Raw genomic sequence first — 16,262 nt, 5'->3', positions numbered from 1 at the left:
CAATTTTATTTCTAGGGTTCATAAGATATAGGGGTTTTTCTGTTTTGTATATTAATTAGGGTTTATAATCCAAATTGAAGATTTTGAATGATTAATTTGATGTGACAATGGTTCAATTAGGGTATACCGAGATTGGGTATTTCTTCCTGATTGAGTGAAATTGAATGAGTTAACATGATATGAATTATAATTACATCATGAATGAACGAAAATTGATGCCTCTGTATGAACTCAGGTGTTGGTGGCGGTGGTTTGCAGTGATGTTTGTGTACTTGTGTTGTTGGTGTTTGAACTCAGGATTTGATGGATGATGGTTGATGTTGAAGAAGATATGAGAGAAATAGATGAGTTGTTCAGAGAAGAAGAGATGGGGGTTTGATTTGAATGGGTTTATGTCGTTGTTACCATCCAGAAATGGAGGAGGAAATAAAGGTTAAGATTGGGTTTGTGCTGGATTGGAATTTGGCAACAAAGTGTATGGTGGTTCTTGTAAGGGTTTAGAATGAAAGATATTGTCGAGATTTGGATGATTGGTGGAGGTGGAGGTGGAGATGGCTATGTATTCCGGTGGTGTGTGTAGCCGAGATTACCAAGGGGTTTTGGTGACGTGAATCTGAGAAGCCGAGATGGGAAAATGGTGGTGTTGCAGGTGATTATTGTTGGTTAAAGTTTAAACAGGAGTCCTTGTAAATTTATCATAAATTAAGTAATTTTATTTTTAATTAAACAAGTCGGGTAACCCGTAATCCAGCAAGCTTTACCCGTTACGGGCGCGGGTTGAAGAAATGACGACCCGTCAAGAAAATCAACCCGCAAGCTTTGGCCCGTGTTAACCCGTACCCGTGTAACCCGTAACAAGCCAGCCCCGGCCCGCCCGTTTGCCAGCTCTATACATGAATATGATCAGTTGAAATTTTCAAAATAAATCGCTATATTTTAAAAATAAAAATATTCAGTAATATTTTGTTGGCATGATCCCTTTCCTCTTCTTTCTCTTCTTTTTGTTTTTTTAAAAAAGAACCTTACCCTTAACTAATTTCTTGCTCAGATTTGGTCCTTTTTGGACCAGATCTGAGCAAGATTCCTTTTTCTTTTTAAGTTTTAATCGAATAAAAGTAGTTTCCTTTTGTTTTTGATGTCATTTGGCATATTTCTTCGCTATTTGGAACGATTTTTCTTCGTCATTCGGGCCAAGTAGAGCTGGCAAACGGGCAGGTCGGGGCTAGCTTGTTACGGGTTAACACGGGTCAAAGCTTGCGGGTCGTCATTTCTTCAACCCGCGCCCGTAACGGGTAAAGCTTGCGGGCTTACGGGTTACCCGGCTTGTTTAATTAAAAATTAATTTACTTAATTTATGATAAATTTACAAGGACTCATGTTTAAGATTTAACCAACAATAATCACCTGCAACACCACCATTTTCCCATCTCGGCTTCTCAGATTCACATCACCAACACACACCACCGGAATACATAGCCATCTCCACCTCCACCTCCACCAATCATCCAAATCTCGACAATATCTTTCATTCTAAACCCTTACAAGAACCACCATACACTTTGTTGCCAAATTCCAATCCAGCACAAACCCAATCTTAACCTTTGTTTCCTCCTCCATTTCTGGCTGGTAACACCGACATAAACCCATTCAAATCAAACCCCCATCTCTTCTTATCTGAACAACTCATCTATTTCTCTCCTATCTTCTTCAACATCAACCATCATCCATCAAATCCTGAGTTCAAACACCAACAACACAAGTACACAAACATCACTGTAAACCACCGCCACCAACAACTGAGTTCATACAGAGGCATCAATTTTGGTTCATTCATGATGTAATTATAATTCATATCATGTTAACTCATCAATTTCACTCAATCAAGAAGAAATACCCAATCTCGGTATACCCTAATTGAACCATTGTCACATCAAATTAATCATTCAAAATCTTCAATTTGGATTATAAACCCTAATTAATATACAAAACAGAAAAACCCCTATATCTTATGAACCCTAGAAATAAAATTGCCTTCCGATATCAAAATTAACACAATTAAACATGTAATTTTGGCAAAAACAAGGTGGGTTCGATTTTACTTTCTTGTTTTGAGTAGCATCAGATGAAATCAGTTCCCTGTAACTTGTTTTGAGTATATACAGCTCTCTCATCTTCTTCCCTGTAACCCTTTTCTCAGATCAACAATTGCATCAGGTGAAAATCAATTCAAACAGACCCATTGCTTTCGCCGGTATTGAGACTTGGTTCACATAGAGAAGACCTAAACTTGTGAGAAATAAATTACACAGTTGCACCTTTCTTCTTTTTCTTAAAATCTCTGAACAAACTCGTCTCTTTCTCCTTTCTTATTTCATTAAATATTTGACTGGTACTGTAATGAAAGAAAATAAGAGACGAAGAGACAAGTGGGGGTATTTGGACTTTGGAGGGACATGTGTGGGGGGTTAACGGGATCACGGGTTGTACCCGCGGTTTTACGGGACGGGACGGGTTAACCCGTTTACTCACAAGCCGGCATTTCTCCAACCCTAACTCGGCTTGTTTAGACACCAGTCGAGCCAGGTGAGGGTTTTTTACGGCCCGGGACGGGCAAACCCGCGGATTTTGGCTTGTTTGCCATCTCTAGGGCCAAGTTTCTCTTCGCTTTGAGGGCGATCCATTCAAACCTTGATCGCTGGTTCGTGACTTGCTATTCTCGATTCAAGAACATCGACAATCTAACACGGATTGTTTAGAATCCATATTCAATCCGAAGGATTTAAGGCATCCGGGTTCGTTTGTATCTACAAGATTTTGGGCAAATAACTCCTTTCTTATAAGAGTATCTCTTATTGAAGAAGAAGAAAATCAGATTAAATGGTCGGAATCGATTCCGGATTACACCATCATCCTTCCCTACTACATTTACAAAAATTGTGTATCTTTACGGTATATGGCTCTTTGTCTTCGCGATTTACTTGTAATTGATATCTTCATTTGTATTAGGGTTCTTATTATCTTGTATTTTGATGTTTTTGTTACTCTTGTAAGCGATCATGTAATCACATTTTGATTTGAATAAATTGAAATTGTTGATTGACCAAAAAAAAAGAGAAAATTTGACAAATATTTTCTTCGATTTATAAGACAAAAATTGAATTTATTTAAAAGAAAAAACAATTTTATTAATTAGAAAACGGTTATTGTTAGACAACCAATAGCATTGTTTTGTTTTGTGCACACTCTTTAAAGGAGTGTGCACAAAATTGGACTCATAAAAAATTAGGATTTCCTCACCGTTCAACATGAAAACTTTATTTGTCTAGGCCTTTAAGTCGTATGTATTCGACATTGTCACCGAATACCGCTACTCAAATATTGCCCTAATAAAGGAGGGCCAAGAGTCTAGGACTTCCCACAAAACCCTACAGCGCGAAGCACGCCATCACCCAACACTAAACACACAAACCAAAAGTAAATACAAAAGAAGAGGATAATGTTACCTTCCCATTGCTGTTTCCCTCTGTCTGCTCTAACAACACCATGGCTTCTTCTTCTACTGTTTCTACTACTCTTGATCTTCATTTCACCATTTCTCAACACCCGAACATAAAGCCCTCAGTTTATTTTCATCATTCTTCTCTTAATAATCTCAGAAACCCAATCAAAAAGAGATTTACAATTCTGTGTACCAATTCCCCGACGAAATCTGTAGAATCTCAACAAAACCCTTCACTTTCCGATCAATTAAAACCCTTATCTGAAAACTTTTTATCTGATAATCCAAACCCAGAACCACATCTTCTTAGTAAACCTAAATCAAACTGGGTTAATCCATCTAAACCCAAACGTTCTGTACTTAACTTACAACGTCATAAACGTCCTTCATACTCTTATAATCCTCAGCTCAAAGACCTCAGAGAGTATTGCAGAAAATTAAATGACGTTATACCATTTTCTGAGTCTAAATTCTTGGCTATTTTTGAAGAAAACCCACAACCATTAACTAAAGAAAATGCGCTTTCAATTCTTAATTATTTAAAACCATGGCCAAAATCTTACTTCTTCTTCAACTGGTTAAAAACTCAAGAAGATTTTATTCCAATGGATACAATCTTTTATAATGTTACTATGAAATCTTTAAGATTTGGTAAACAATTTCAGCTTATTGAAGATCTTGCTTATGAAATGATTGAGAAAGAAATTGAGCTTGATAATATTACTTACTCCACTATTATTACTTGTGCTAAGAGATGTGAGCTCTTTGATAAAGCTGTTGAATGGTTTGAGAAGATGTATAAAACTGGTTTGATTCCTGATGAGGTTACTTATTCAGCTATTTTAGATGTTTATGCAAAGTTAAAGAAAGTTGAAGAAGTTTTGAGTTTATATGAAAGGGGAAGAGCTAGTGGTTGGAAGCCTGATGCAATTGCTTTTTCAATACTAGGTAAAATGTTTGGTGAAGCAGGTGACTATGATGGGATTAGGTATGTTTTGCAGGAAATGAAGTCACTTGAAGTTGAGCCAAATTTGGTTGTTTATAATACATTGTTAGAAGCAATGGGGAAAGCTGGAAAACCTGGTTTAGCAAGAACCCTTTTTGAAGAAATGGTGGAATCTGGTGTTACACCAAATGAGAAAACTTTGACAGCTTTGATAAAGATATATGGTAAAGCAAGGTGGGGGAAGGATGCTTTAGAGCTTTGGGAGAGAATGAAGACTAATGAGTGGAAAATGGATTTCATGCTTTACAATACTTTGCTTAGCATGTGTGCTGATCTTGGTTTGGAAAAAGAAGCAGAAGAACTGTTTGATGAAATGAAGGGTTCGAAGAGATGTAGGCCAGATAGTTGGAGTTATACAGCTATGCTTAATATTCATGGTAGAGGAGGGAAAGTAGATAATGCAATGGAATTGTTTGGTGAAATGCGTGAGACGGGAGTCAAGCTTAATGTTATGGGTTGTACTTGTTTGATTCAATGTTTAGGTAGAGCTAAGAGGGTTGAGGAACTGGTGAAGGTTTTTAAGTACGCAGTTGAAAGAGGAATTCAACCCGATGATCGATTGTGTGGTTGTTTGTTGTCTGTTGTTACGTTTTGCGAAAAAGAGGAGGAAGTTGAGATGGTCTTAGGTTGTTTGGAGAAAGGTAACCTGAAGTTGGTTGCATTTGTTAAAATGCTTGGTGACAAAGAAGTTAATTTCGATCAAATCAAAGAGGAATTCAAACAGATATTAAATAAAGCTGCAGTAGAAGTTAGGAGGCCATACTGCAATTGCTTAATTGATATCTGTCGGAACGCAAATCTCCATGACAGAGGGCATGAGTTGCTTTACCTGGGAACTCTTTATGGACTGTACCCAGGTTTACATTCAAAGACAACAGAGGAATGGACATTAAATCTTAGGTCGTTGTCTGTTGGTGCAGCTCATACCGCATTTGAAGAGTGGATGGGAACTCTGACAAAAATTATGAATCAGAAAGAGGAATTGCCAGAGGTATTTTCCGCGTACACTGGTGCAGGAACACACAAATTCTCTCAAGGATTGGCTCAGTCTCTTGATTCCCATTTGAAGAGGTTAGGTGTTCCCTTTAGGCAAAGTGACGAAAAAGCTGGTTGTTTCACTGCAACCAGAGAAGATTTGTTGTCATGGGTGCAGTCCAGTGTTCAACCCACTGCTGTTGTCCAGTGAGAGGAAGCTTTGCAGTGCTCATCGGCAATCAAATTTTGAACGATAGAAGGATTTCTCCAGTCTTCACCAAGAATCAGTTCTTGAAACCTTTTTGTTTCCTCGGCTTAGGAATGCAGTATGCACCTAGTAGAGGTGGTTTAAAGTGATCTTGGGATTGCATGAAACAAGGGTGCGGCAAAATTTCCATCAACTGTGCGTCAGTCAGTCGTTGCTTCGCAAAACCTTTTTCTTGGGTTTGCAATCCTTGTATCCATATGAGAATTTAGTGTAACGTTTGTTAGAGAGCTATTCATAACTACCTTTCAGGCTTTCACAATCAATGTTTCGAGCTAGTAAAATCTTGGCTACGGTAACAAAAGAACGGTTTTTGGGGACCATGGTTATTTTGGGGGACCATGGTTTTATTTTGGGTAAAAACATTAGAAGTAAATCTAGGTCACCCCTTATCTAGATATTTATATTAATACCTAAATTACTCTCTTGATTAATTTTTTGATAATGATTAGTTAGTGTTAATAATAGTTAGTGTAGTGATTACTAAAATGATTAAGTTAAAGATAATTAATGAGATTAAAAAATCAGATGGCTTTTTTTTTTTAAAAGAAGCGGAATTATTGAGAGAGTAAAGTTGGAGAAGATGAAGAAGGAAAACATGAAAAACAAAGGATTTTACCAACCACAACTGGAGGAAGAGTATTTGGGTACCCAGGTACGTTTCAAACTTAGATAATGTTGGTTGAATTGCTCCAAATTTTCAAAAAACTGTAAATTTTTAGGGTAGTTTTGGGCTTGTTCGGTTACCTCATGTGAAGAACAGGTTACCGAACTCATCTGAAAGTATAATTCGGTTACCTTTTCCATATACGCAGGTTACCGAACTCGTTCTTTAATGGAGGTTTTTAGTTGTTCAGTTACCTTTTCCATACACACAGGTTACCGAACTTTGTTTATAGGACTTACAGAGTAATGTTCGGTTGGTTCGCAAACTTTAACCCAACAACATAACTAACCGAACTCCACATGTATGCAATTAGTTGAAGAGTTCGGTTTGTCAAGAATTTTTGCGAACAAACCGAACATAGTGGAACAAGTTCGGTTAAATTGAAACTCAACACAGTAGGCAAAATAACACAGTTCGGTTACATTGGAAAAAAAAAATTCTTTTTGGAATATGAGTAGAGTTCGGTTACTAGATAGTTTTAGAAATTTTTGCGAACCAACCGAACAAGATAGGTAAAGTTCGGTTATATCATAACTCAACATAGTAGGAAAAATAACACAGTTCGGTTACATTTGTTTTTTTGTATTATGGGTAGAGTTCGGTTACTAACTAGTTTTAGAATTTTTTGCGGAGTTCGGTTATGAAAAATTAAATTCGTGATAACCGAAGTGTTCTTCGTGTTCTTGGTTTCAGAATGTTCGGTTACAAAACTAATTTTTTTTAAAACTATTCCTAACCGAACATGTCACTTTAACATCCATTTAAACCATATTTTGATGATTACTACTCAATTTTCCTATCCAAAAACGAATTAAAAAGATTGATGGGTTTTTCAGTCGAACGAGGAACGTCAAGGAAAGAGAAAAGAAGAAGAGAACAAACTTTTTTTCAAAACTAAAATTTTTCGATTGCTCTTTTGATTTTGATTTTGATTTTGGTTAATAAATTCATTTAGATTAGATGTATATTATTAGATTAATATAGTTATTAAGTTAGTTTTAATTAAAATGAAAGTAAAGAATAAATGGATATTTACCTAACTTTGGGACATCCCTTATAAATATAGGGAGGTTAGCCTAATAAGACCATGGTCCCCCAAAAAGACCATGATCCCTAAAAAATCGTTCTAACAAAATGTTGGAAGTCTTCGTGTTGGGTTTTTATTTATTTGTTGGGCTCTATTTTTGGTAGTCTCATGTCATTTTTTTTTTAAATTGGGCATTCTATTATCTTTACTCGTTTGGTAGCTACAAGTATCAAGAAAATTTCCATTTTTTCTTCATATAAACCGCAATGCTGAAAACCCACCACCAAGATTACAATAATCACTTTTGACAACCCCCCTCTAGACACAGAATTGCCTCTGATTACCTCCGAGGAGGAGGAAAAAGACGGAAAAAAAGGAAAGAGAGACCAAAAAAAGAAAAGGAAAACCAGGATTTTCTACCGACGACTAAATATCTAACATGAAGACTTCCAATCCAAATTCCAATCTCCAAGTTCCTGCGCTTCGTCTTGAAACCAACTCTGCAACTGATTGAGTAATTAAGAGCTTTCATGAACATCAAAAAATTGCCTGGGCAATCACCATGAAGTTACCGCTTGGATAACACCAACGAGGGAAAGGAATTCTCATTGAAACCCATGGAAAATGGGCCAATGCCCATTAACTGTACTACCCACATCACTAAAGATTATTCCCTGAAAATGCTGAAGCTACTTGAGAAACCACAAAAAGGTATGATGTTACAAATACTTTCCTGACGACTTCCAAATTCTTCCTTCAAGTGATATCACCATAACAGTAACATCATCATGGTACTTTCTGCGATCTCCTTGTGGGATGTCAAGTAATTCATGGAAATCCATGCCTACAAGCAGAAGCTCAACCATTCAGATCTCAGAATTGCAAAAGTCTGTGTCTTAAATTTTAGTCATTAGACTAATACAAAATCTTACATAAATGAAAGTTGTCCAACTGAACTTTGAGAAATTTTCTCAAAATCCCATGCATGTCTGAAAATATGGAAATTGGTTGAAGAGCGCAAAGGCCCAAGGATAACATGATTGCACCACACAGAGGTATCATTGGAAGTTTCTTACCAGCTTTTCTTGCTGCACGGAAAAGAAGCTCCTCGATTAAGTGCTGTGCAGGGTCGCCATCAGGAAACTTCTCCATGAATGATTCAACATGAGTAACTACTTCCTGATTGCTAAAATACTGGTATAGACCATCTGAAGAGAGAACTAGAAACTGGTCACTAGGACCGAGTTTATGGTGACAGAGAGAAGGAGAACATGATATGTACGGCGCGGTACCAATATATTCGTTCCGAAACATTTCAAATAAAGCATTGTTCAACTTGGGCTGCAGTGCAGGTAAACACCACGAGTCAGGCAAACAACCAAAACTATCAAGGATGAAAGCATCAGATGTACTTCTTAGTTATACCCCACATGCAGGAAGTCACCAATCAAACACAAATACTGAGAATGACTATCTCACATTGATAATCGATGATGCTAGATGGCGCGCAAGGAAACTGCATGGAAGTTTTGAGCTAAGATTTTAAATCTGCCTGCTATGAGGCCAGTGGATCCCAGTTCAATGGCCAAGACACCTTGTGGTGGGTCCTAGAGGACAAGGGATCCGCAGGCCATTTAGCAACTTTCTTTTCATCTGATTTTGCGCATAGAAAAGGGTCGTTTAAGCAGGAGACACAGAACAGTATATCCTAAAGATCCTAAATTCCTAGCCGTCGTCATTCAGGTGAATTTTTCATATTCAGATAGACAGCCATTAGAAATTTTAAAACAGTAAAAGGGTGGATCTTGGGATAAGAGTGAAAAAAGTTAACCTTTTTAAGAAACCCAGCCCCAAAGGCTCGGGTGACCTTCAGACGACCTTTCACCCTATCGTTGACAATGCACTGGCTGTCATCGGGGTGTTCTTGCTTTATTCTGAGGACTTCCTGCATTTTTTTAGCATGCATTAGAATGTGCAGAAAGTAGGTTAATGAAAGAATAAGATACATTATTAAAGAAGACTTATACGTACATCATGCGGATCACAAAGACTATCTAGCAATGAGTAACACATACAAAAGATATGATTCACCAGGACCTCAAGGGAAATTCACCTGATATACAACATTGACAACAGTGTAGCAAAACAGGAAATTTAAGCCATAATGCATAGGAAATCCTAATTTTAAATGTCCACTCATTCAAGAGGGTGAAGTCTAAAAACACTAACAAGGGCTTTAATCCTATACCTGATGTATTACTGCTAGGCCAGTGTGAATAATGACCTACCACTTAACCTTTGAACAGTGCCTAAATGTCTGTCATGAACCCTGAAATTTACTTGATAGATCATATCCACAGGTTACAAAACATACCACTAACTAAATGTTGGTAAATTTCTAGGAGTTCTCATTTACAGCATCTCAGTCCCCAAGAAATTCCTACAAGCACTAGTCAGTTGAGCATCTATTCCAACAGAATAGAAAACCACCAAGGATTCCTGGTAATTTTATAGTCAATGTTTGGGAGAAAGATAGAAAAAACAACTTTTAGATACTGCAAGTGGGTTCTCAAACCAGAACATGCTGTTTTGAAATTGAAACTTACTTCTTCAATGCTTGTACTGTGATCAGTTGATAACTGCAATGCACTTAAGTTCATTGTGTGACTAGTTTTAATCACTACAGGAGTAGCTCCTTCACCAACAACACTGGAATCTTCAACAATTCCCTCCACATCTGATTGACTTTTACCTCGTGTAATAGTTTTCGTACTAGAAGGAATTTCTTCTTGTTTATATTGACCAATTACAGCACGACTATCACCAAGATTCATCACATACACATCCTCATCTCTCATCAACACAACCAACAAACACGAACCCATCAACGCCAACTCCGGATTTTTGTCAAGCACCTTATCCGTCATATCCAAATAGGCAAGCTCGGCAACTTCCAGAGCTTTCGACAAAGCCCTCAAAACCAATTCATGATCCACGGGACCAACTCGGCGTTTCCTATAGCTTCTACAACTATTTTCTTCAACTCTATTATCAATTTCAGTTTTCTCCTTATCCTCCATATCATATCTCCAAGGGAAAAACCTCCTACTGTGACTCTGATTATCTTTGCTTTTCAAGAACCCATGTTTCAATTTAGATAACAGTAGCGATCTCCTACTCACGATGGGACTAGAATTGCTTACTCGTAGAGCATCGTCAACAGAAAATGCAAACCTATCAGAACCCGATAAATCAAGCCCTTCTTCTGCATAATCTTCAGCAAGAAGTTCCCAAAGAGATCTCCCTCTTCTTACTCCTGTTGGCACAGCTTCATCAGATTGAAATGTTACTTTCTTCGCAGACCCACAATTGGCATTCTCAGAATTCAAATTGTCGCCACCACAGTCCGCTACTCCACCATCGTTCCCCCCTTCTCCAACACAATTTCTCAATGCTGGTTCAGTTACCACCTCTCTCTCTAAATTCAATTCAGTTTTAGTAGTACCCATTGGCTGCTCATTTGATTCAACATCCCAAAACAAACCTTCAAGTTCATGAAAAACGGCCCTATAAAGATTACCCATTAAAAATTCAGGTGCATCTGGACCATTAAAACCATCATAAATCCCAAAAAAAAGCCAACCATGTTCTTCTGATACCACAACATGAACTCTATCTTCACCAGCTTTACCATGTGCCCACTGAACATTACTGCTTTCGTTCTTCATCGTCATCTCAGAATCATTTCCATGACTATGGTTATGGTTAATATTGTTATTATGATTATCATCATCTTTTTTACTAAAAATATTCAAAACAGGAACAACCCAAGGTCTCTTTTTCTCGGAAGATAAATTTCTAATAAACGCTTTTGGAATTCCTGATAATGCTTTCTTCCTTCTTCTTCTTTTAACATAAATCCCATTAAGAGGAGCTGAAAAATGAATTTGTCCAGAAGAATCATTATTACTTACGGTAGTAGAATCTAAAGGTCCAGAAAGAGCACCTCGTTCAATCGGTCCTGACATCAAAAACCCACTTCGTTCAAGTGGTCCAGAAGCATCTCCTCCTCCTCCACCGCGAGGTATTGGTTGTAACGGAAGTGCAGAAAAAGATGAAGAACTTTCAAAACCATCAATGAATGTTGGTTTATTAGTATCAATGGCATCTTCGTAATTATGATCATTCTGAAGAAGTATAGTAGTAGGAGTATATGTATTAGCACTTACAGTAGCACCAGATATAGATTTAAAAAAAGAATTCGGTTCACCACCATTATAACAACTACTAGGTTTAGTTTTCAAAGTAATATTTTGGGGTTCATGAGAAGGAGAAAGACGAAGTGATTGAGAATTAGGTGAAATACGATCTGAATTTGTTGGTGAAAGAAAACGAGCTGATGAACGTACATAACAAAATGAATGACCTAGGGTTTCATCCAATGGTTCTGTACCTGTATAAATCAAATCTTGATGATGATTTTGATTTTGATTTCCATTTAAACATGGGAATAGGCGCGATAATCCACTTCCCATCACATTTGATTCTTCAAAGTTTTAGTACTCCTCACAATCCTTTCAACAAAACCAAAACGGGGTTTTTTTTGAAAGAAAATTGAAAATTTTAAGAGAGAGAAAAGAATTAGTTCGTAGTAGTAACTTAATTTCTTGTTTGTTTGTTTTTTTCTCTTTCTAAAACTCTGTGTTTTTTCGTTGTTTGCTACTGTTGGGTTACCTATATGGACGGTCACATCTGATTGTTTTGGTTGAAGATATCCATGTCATTCTTATGCCACGTTGACTTTCCAGGTCCAGTGTGGAAAGTATCTATTACTTTTCTTAACTTTTTGTAATTGTGTCCCCCGTCGTCTCTAGGCTCTACAATCCAGTCCGGAATTTGAAGCTGACTAAAAATTCTCTTCGTTATATCAGTGTGTTTCAACAACTTGATGCACACAACATACTACGCCGCAGCGTCCTATCTAGTCGGTCTAAATAGATAGGACCGAAGATTTTTATCCATGTGTCGTCTCTCTGCGAGGTGAGTGTAATTATTTTAGATGTATTTAGCTGCAGCTAGCAAACATCTTAGTTGGTAACGTTTTCTCATGTTTTCCCACTAAAATCTAAGGAGGTATAGTCGTTTTTGTTATTTTAGGAGGATCGTTTCAGAGTCTCCAGACATGCATTTTTTAGATGAGAAACTCCATTTCCACCTCTTTCTTACTAATGTTACACTACTACCAAAATAAATAAATTGTTAAGGTCGACTTATAGACCGTCGCGGTTCAATATGGGTTACGAAGACAAGTTGAATCCACATGTGTTGTACGTCGAATTCACGCCTTCGCTCTAGCTAGACCAATTGCTTAGCATAATTTGCAAGCATATGCTAGTTCAGAATTAGTCACGCCTTCACCCAGCTATACCTGTGAACACAGAAGTAATGATGATACCTTCGTGCCCACAAACACTAACATAGTCAAAATTATATAAAATGGAAGGAATGCAAGTAAAACTGTACGTTCACAGAGGAGACTCTGAGCCGTTGGGCTCGTCCTCGTTTTTCTTCGTAAGATGGACCATATAGAATATAAATGATGCATAATAATTGAGTGCTAAGATTAAAGTGCAGAATGTAAATGAGACGGCGATTTACGTGGTTCAGCACTAAGGCCTACGTCCACGGGGTTGGTGTTTCACTATGTTATATATGATTACAAAGATAGTCGGATGACTTTAAGTAAGGGACGAAGATAGAAGGCTTCTTCGTAGACTCATACTTACACTATTTCTCTCTCCTGAACTATCTCTCTTCTCCTTACAAATGGTCGACCCCCTCTCTCTTAGTGGAGTGGGGTATTTATAGGGATCATGTGTGGGGTCTATAAGATAACAGTTGTATCCTTATCGTCTTGATCTCTGTGCCGATACCGTTGATGCCTTCGTTTTGTACCGATGATCCTAACGGTAGCATATTGTGACGATGGGTCGCCGCTTACTCCACCACATAATATTTGACACGTATCATGTGCACGTAGCATTTAAGGCGGGTGGTTGGACAGTCCACACGCGTCAGACAGCTGTCTGATGCCCCTGTCACATCCTTATCGGTCAGATTAATTTCTACCCTCGATTTTGGATCAATCTCAGGATAAAGTAAAGTATGCCCTTGGGTCTTCTAGGGTGTTTCGCAGTTGCTTATTCCCTTGGTAGTCCTTGATCTGTCACCCTCGGATCTGCATGATGATGGATTCATGGCAGAAGATGATGATCTTGTTCTTCTAATGTTGCGATGTGGCATCATCGTCTTGATGCTCCTAATACTGATTTAGCACATGCGTCCACTTTTTGACACGTGGTCGGTCACATATTATGTGTATACAATTTGCCCCTTTTCTTCTTGGTTTGAAATTGGTCAAAGTATGAAGAAAATTCTCTTCACAGTCTCCTCAACTTATCGCAATAACTCCCCCTAATTTTTTGGGCACGTTTCCCACATCTAGTAATAACTTCTCCTTGAATCACGAGACAATTTTATCCTTTTTTGCTATAAATATGAGAGAAGTTGTCATTGAAATAACTTTTATTCCCTCTTTCATTCTTTTGTCAGTTCAAAAACTCTTTATTCTCTTCTCTGAGCCTCTTCATTCTTTCTTGTTCTTAACTTCTACTGATTTTTCTCTGAATTCGTTCTGACAAGTTCTTCAGAAACTAGTAGTTGTCGTTGTTCGTTGGTTGTTCATCGATCATCCTCGCTTGTTGATAATACCCTTGCTTCAGGTATGATGTTTTTCTTATCGTTATTTCATTTTTGATTGATTTCCTTTCTGTTGTTGTTTCTGGGTTTTGTGATGAACATGATATACGAAAGTATATATACTTTCCCCTGTTCTTTATCACAAAACCTAGAACTTCTCTGTTGAATGCTATAATAAGGTTCTTTCATGCTCTTGTGATCATAGTTGAACTAGGGTTTTTCGTGGAGTTCATCAAAACTGGTTATTTCCGTGGATCTTCGTTACTTCCATCTTCTGACCTTTGTTCTTTTTTTTTGCCCCTGGCAGACATGGGCGATCGTCCTAGTGTTCCTTATACTACTCCCTCATCGAGCCCTTATAGACATCCTTCGTCTAGAAGTCCTGATAAATCTCCGCCGGGGGGGGGGGGGGGGGGGGGTTCTAGATCTTCTCAACCTGATCCTCGTCCCCTCAAGACTTCATCTTCGTCGGGTCCTAGGGTTTCTTCTCAGAAGAGAGGAGATTCGCCTAGAGGTTCTCAGTATGCGGTTAATCGTCATTCGCCTAATCCATCTCCTCAGCGTTCGGAACCGATGAATGTTCAACCTCTTCGTTCTATTGCCCCTTCTGCTGTGACGCTTTCTCAGAAACCCAAAGCTTCGCAAACCACCGTTTTGGTGAATGATCCTTCTTTAAAGGGGGTTGCACCGAAAGTGGATTTGACTAGGAATGTCTCGACCAAGAGGAATGCTTCGGATATGAGCCCTCCGAAGAAGACGTCGTTGGGCAAGGCCGTGTCTTCTGATGCTGCCCCAGTTATCCGAAGTATTCTAGTTTCGAAGAAGAAGAAGAAAGTCACTTATAGTCACGTTGATCTCGAAGTTTTTAAGGAGAAGCATGGTCTTGAAGCTTTTGATGTTAAATTCTATAATCAAGGGGACGATCTTACTTATGATATGATCGTGAACTACAAAAACGATGCTTTCCATCTGCTAACGACCGTGGGGGCCTTCGAGGCAGGTCTTATATTGCCCTTGTATAAATCAGGTGACTCTTTCTAGTATGATGCCTTGGCCAACCGCGAGTGTTCTATTTCTGATACCCACCGCCGCTCAATAGTCCAGTTGAGTGGGAACTACCTTCGGACACATAAAGAGTGTTATCTTCAGAGCCATGGTGAAACGGCGATGACCTGCTATGCACTTAATCCTGCGGAGAAGGATTGGTATACCCCTGAGAACTTCAATGCTTATTTTGGGGATTATGTCAATGGTAGGAATCGGAAGCCATGGAGCGTCGGTCTTCGTACGATGGCAGCCTCCCAAGGTGAGGTTCGTCTTTTGAGTGAAGTGAGTGACTCGAAGCTTCGATATGTCCCTGGTACTAAAGAAAATGGAAATCCGAAGCCTTTTCCAAAAAATAAACGTCTCAAACTTGACCATCACTATGAGTGGCATGCTACCCCCCTCGAGATCATCGGCCCCTTGGCTCACGGTTGGGTGCCTGGTCCACATGGATGGCGCCCTACTGCTGACAGCCAGCCTCGAGATGGTGCTCCGTTTCGCTATGGTGATTTCTGTCCTTGGCAGCTAAATTTTTCCGGTATGAACTTTGATTATGTTGTTGACGTCGCTTATGCAGATGAAGAGGAGAGTTCTGATGCAGTTCTTCCTTCGAAGAGTACTACCACTGTCAAGATATGATTCCATATACTAATGTGTAGTTTACATATGCTTGCCCTTGGAATCAAAGATTGACCACGTGTTTGTTGCAGGCTTTGAAGAAGAAAAGGATTGGTCCCGTTCAGTCTTCTACTGTTGGTGAAGAAGAGACAGAGATTCCCGAGGTTAATAGTCTTGTGAACGATGAAGAGAATTCCGATGAGGATGTTACCGATGATGATTAACGTACTGATACTTCTCCTCCTAGTCACGAAGATGACGAAAATGTTGATGATAAGAGCGGTGGCGAGAACCTGATCTCTAAGGATGGGGTGAACGATCTTCCGACCGAGCCCGCGCATGTTCAAGGGAACGAGGATGCTGACCTTCAAGAGACGAATCCCAACCAAAAGTCTTCCCTTG

The 16,262-nt window shown here is 38.7% G+C and overlaps 2 protein-coding genes across 2 annotated transcripts; one reads left to right on the top strand and one right to left on the bottom strand.

Annotated features, from left to right (window-relative positions):
* The first annotated feature begins 3,511 nt into the window (after positions 1–3,511).
* On the top strand, positions 3,512–6,035 carry LOC113297364 (pentatricopeptide repeat-containing protein At5g46580, chloroplastic-like). The gene has a single exon (XM_026545804.1). The coding sequence runs from the start codon at positions 3,544–3,546 to the stop codon at positions 5,689–5,691; it is 2,148 nt and encodes a 715-aa protein (XP_026401589.1). The 5' UTR covers positions 3,512–3,543; the 3' UTR covers positions 5,692–6,035.
* A 1,598-nt stretch (positions 6,036–7,633) lies between these two features.
* LOC113297363 (protein phosphatase 2C 29-like) lies at positions 7,634–12,131 on the bottom strand. The gene is made up of 4 exons (XM_026545803.1): positions 10,046–12,131; positions 9,271–9,384; positions 8,516–8,780; positions 7,634–8,283 (listed from the first exon to the last, which is right to left on the bottom strand). The coding sequence occupies exons 1-4, from the start codon at positions 11,972–11,974 to the stop codon at positions 8,159–8,161; spliced, it is 2,433 nt and encodes an 810-aa protein (XP_026401588.1). The 5' UTR covers positions 11,975–12,131; the 3' UTR covers positions 7,634–8,158.
* Between the last annotated feature and the right edge of the window lie 4,131 nt (positions 12,132–16,262).

The sequence above is a fragment of the Papaver somniferum genome, chromosome 7 (assembly GCF_003573695.1).
Source record: "Papaver somniferum cultivar HN1 chromosome 7, ASM357369v1, whole genome shotgun sequence".
Taxonomy (NCBI): domain Eukaryota; kingdom Viridiplantae; phylum Streptophyta; class Magnoliopsida; order Ranunculales; family Papaveraceae; genus Papaver; species Papaver somniferum.
This window is presented reverse-complemented; position numbering and strand designations above follow the sequence as displayed.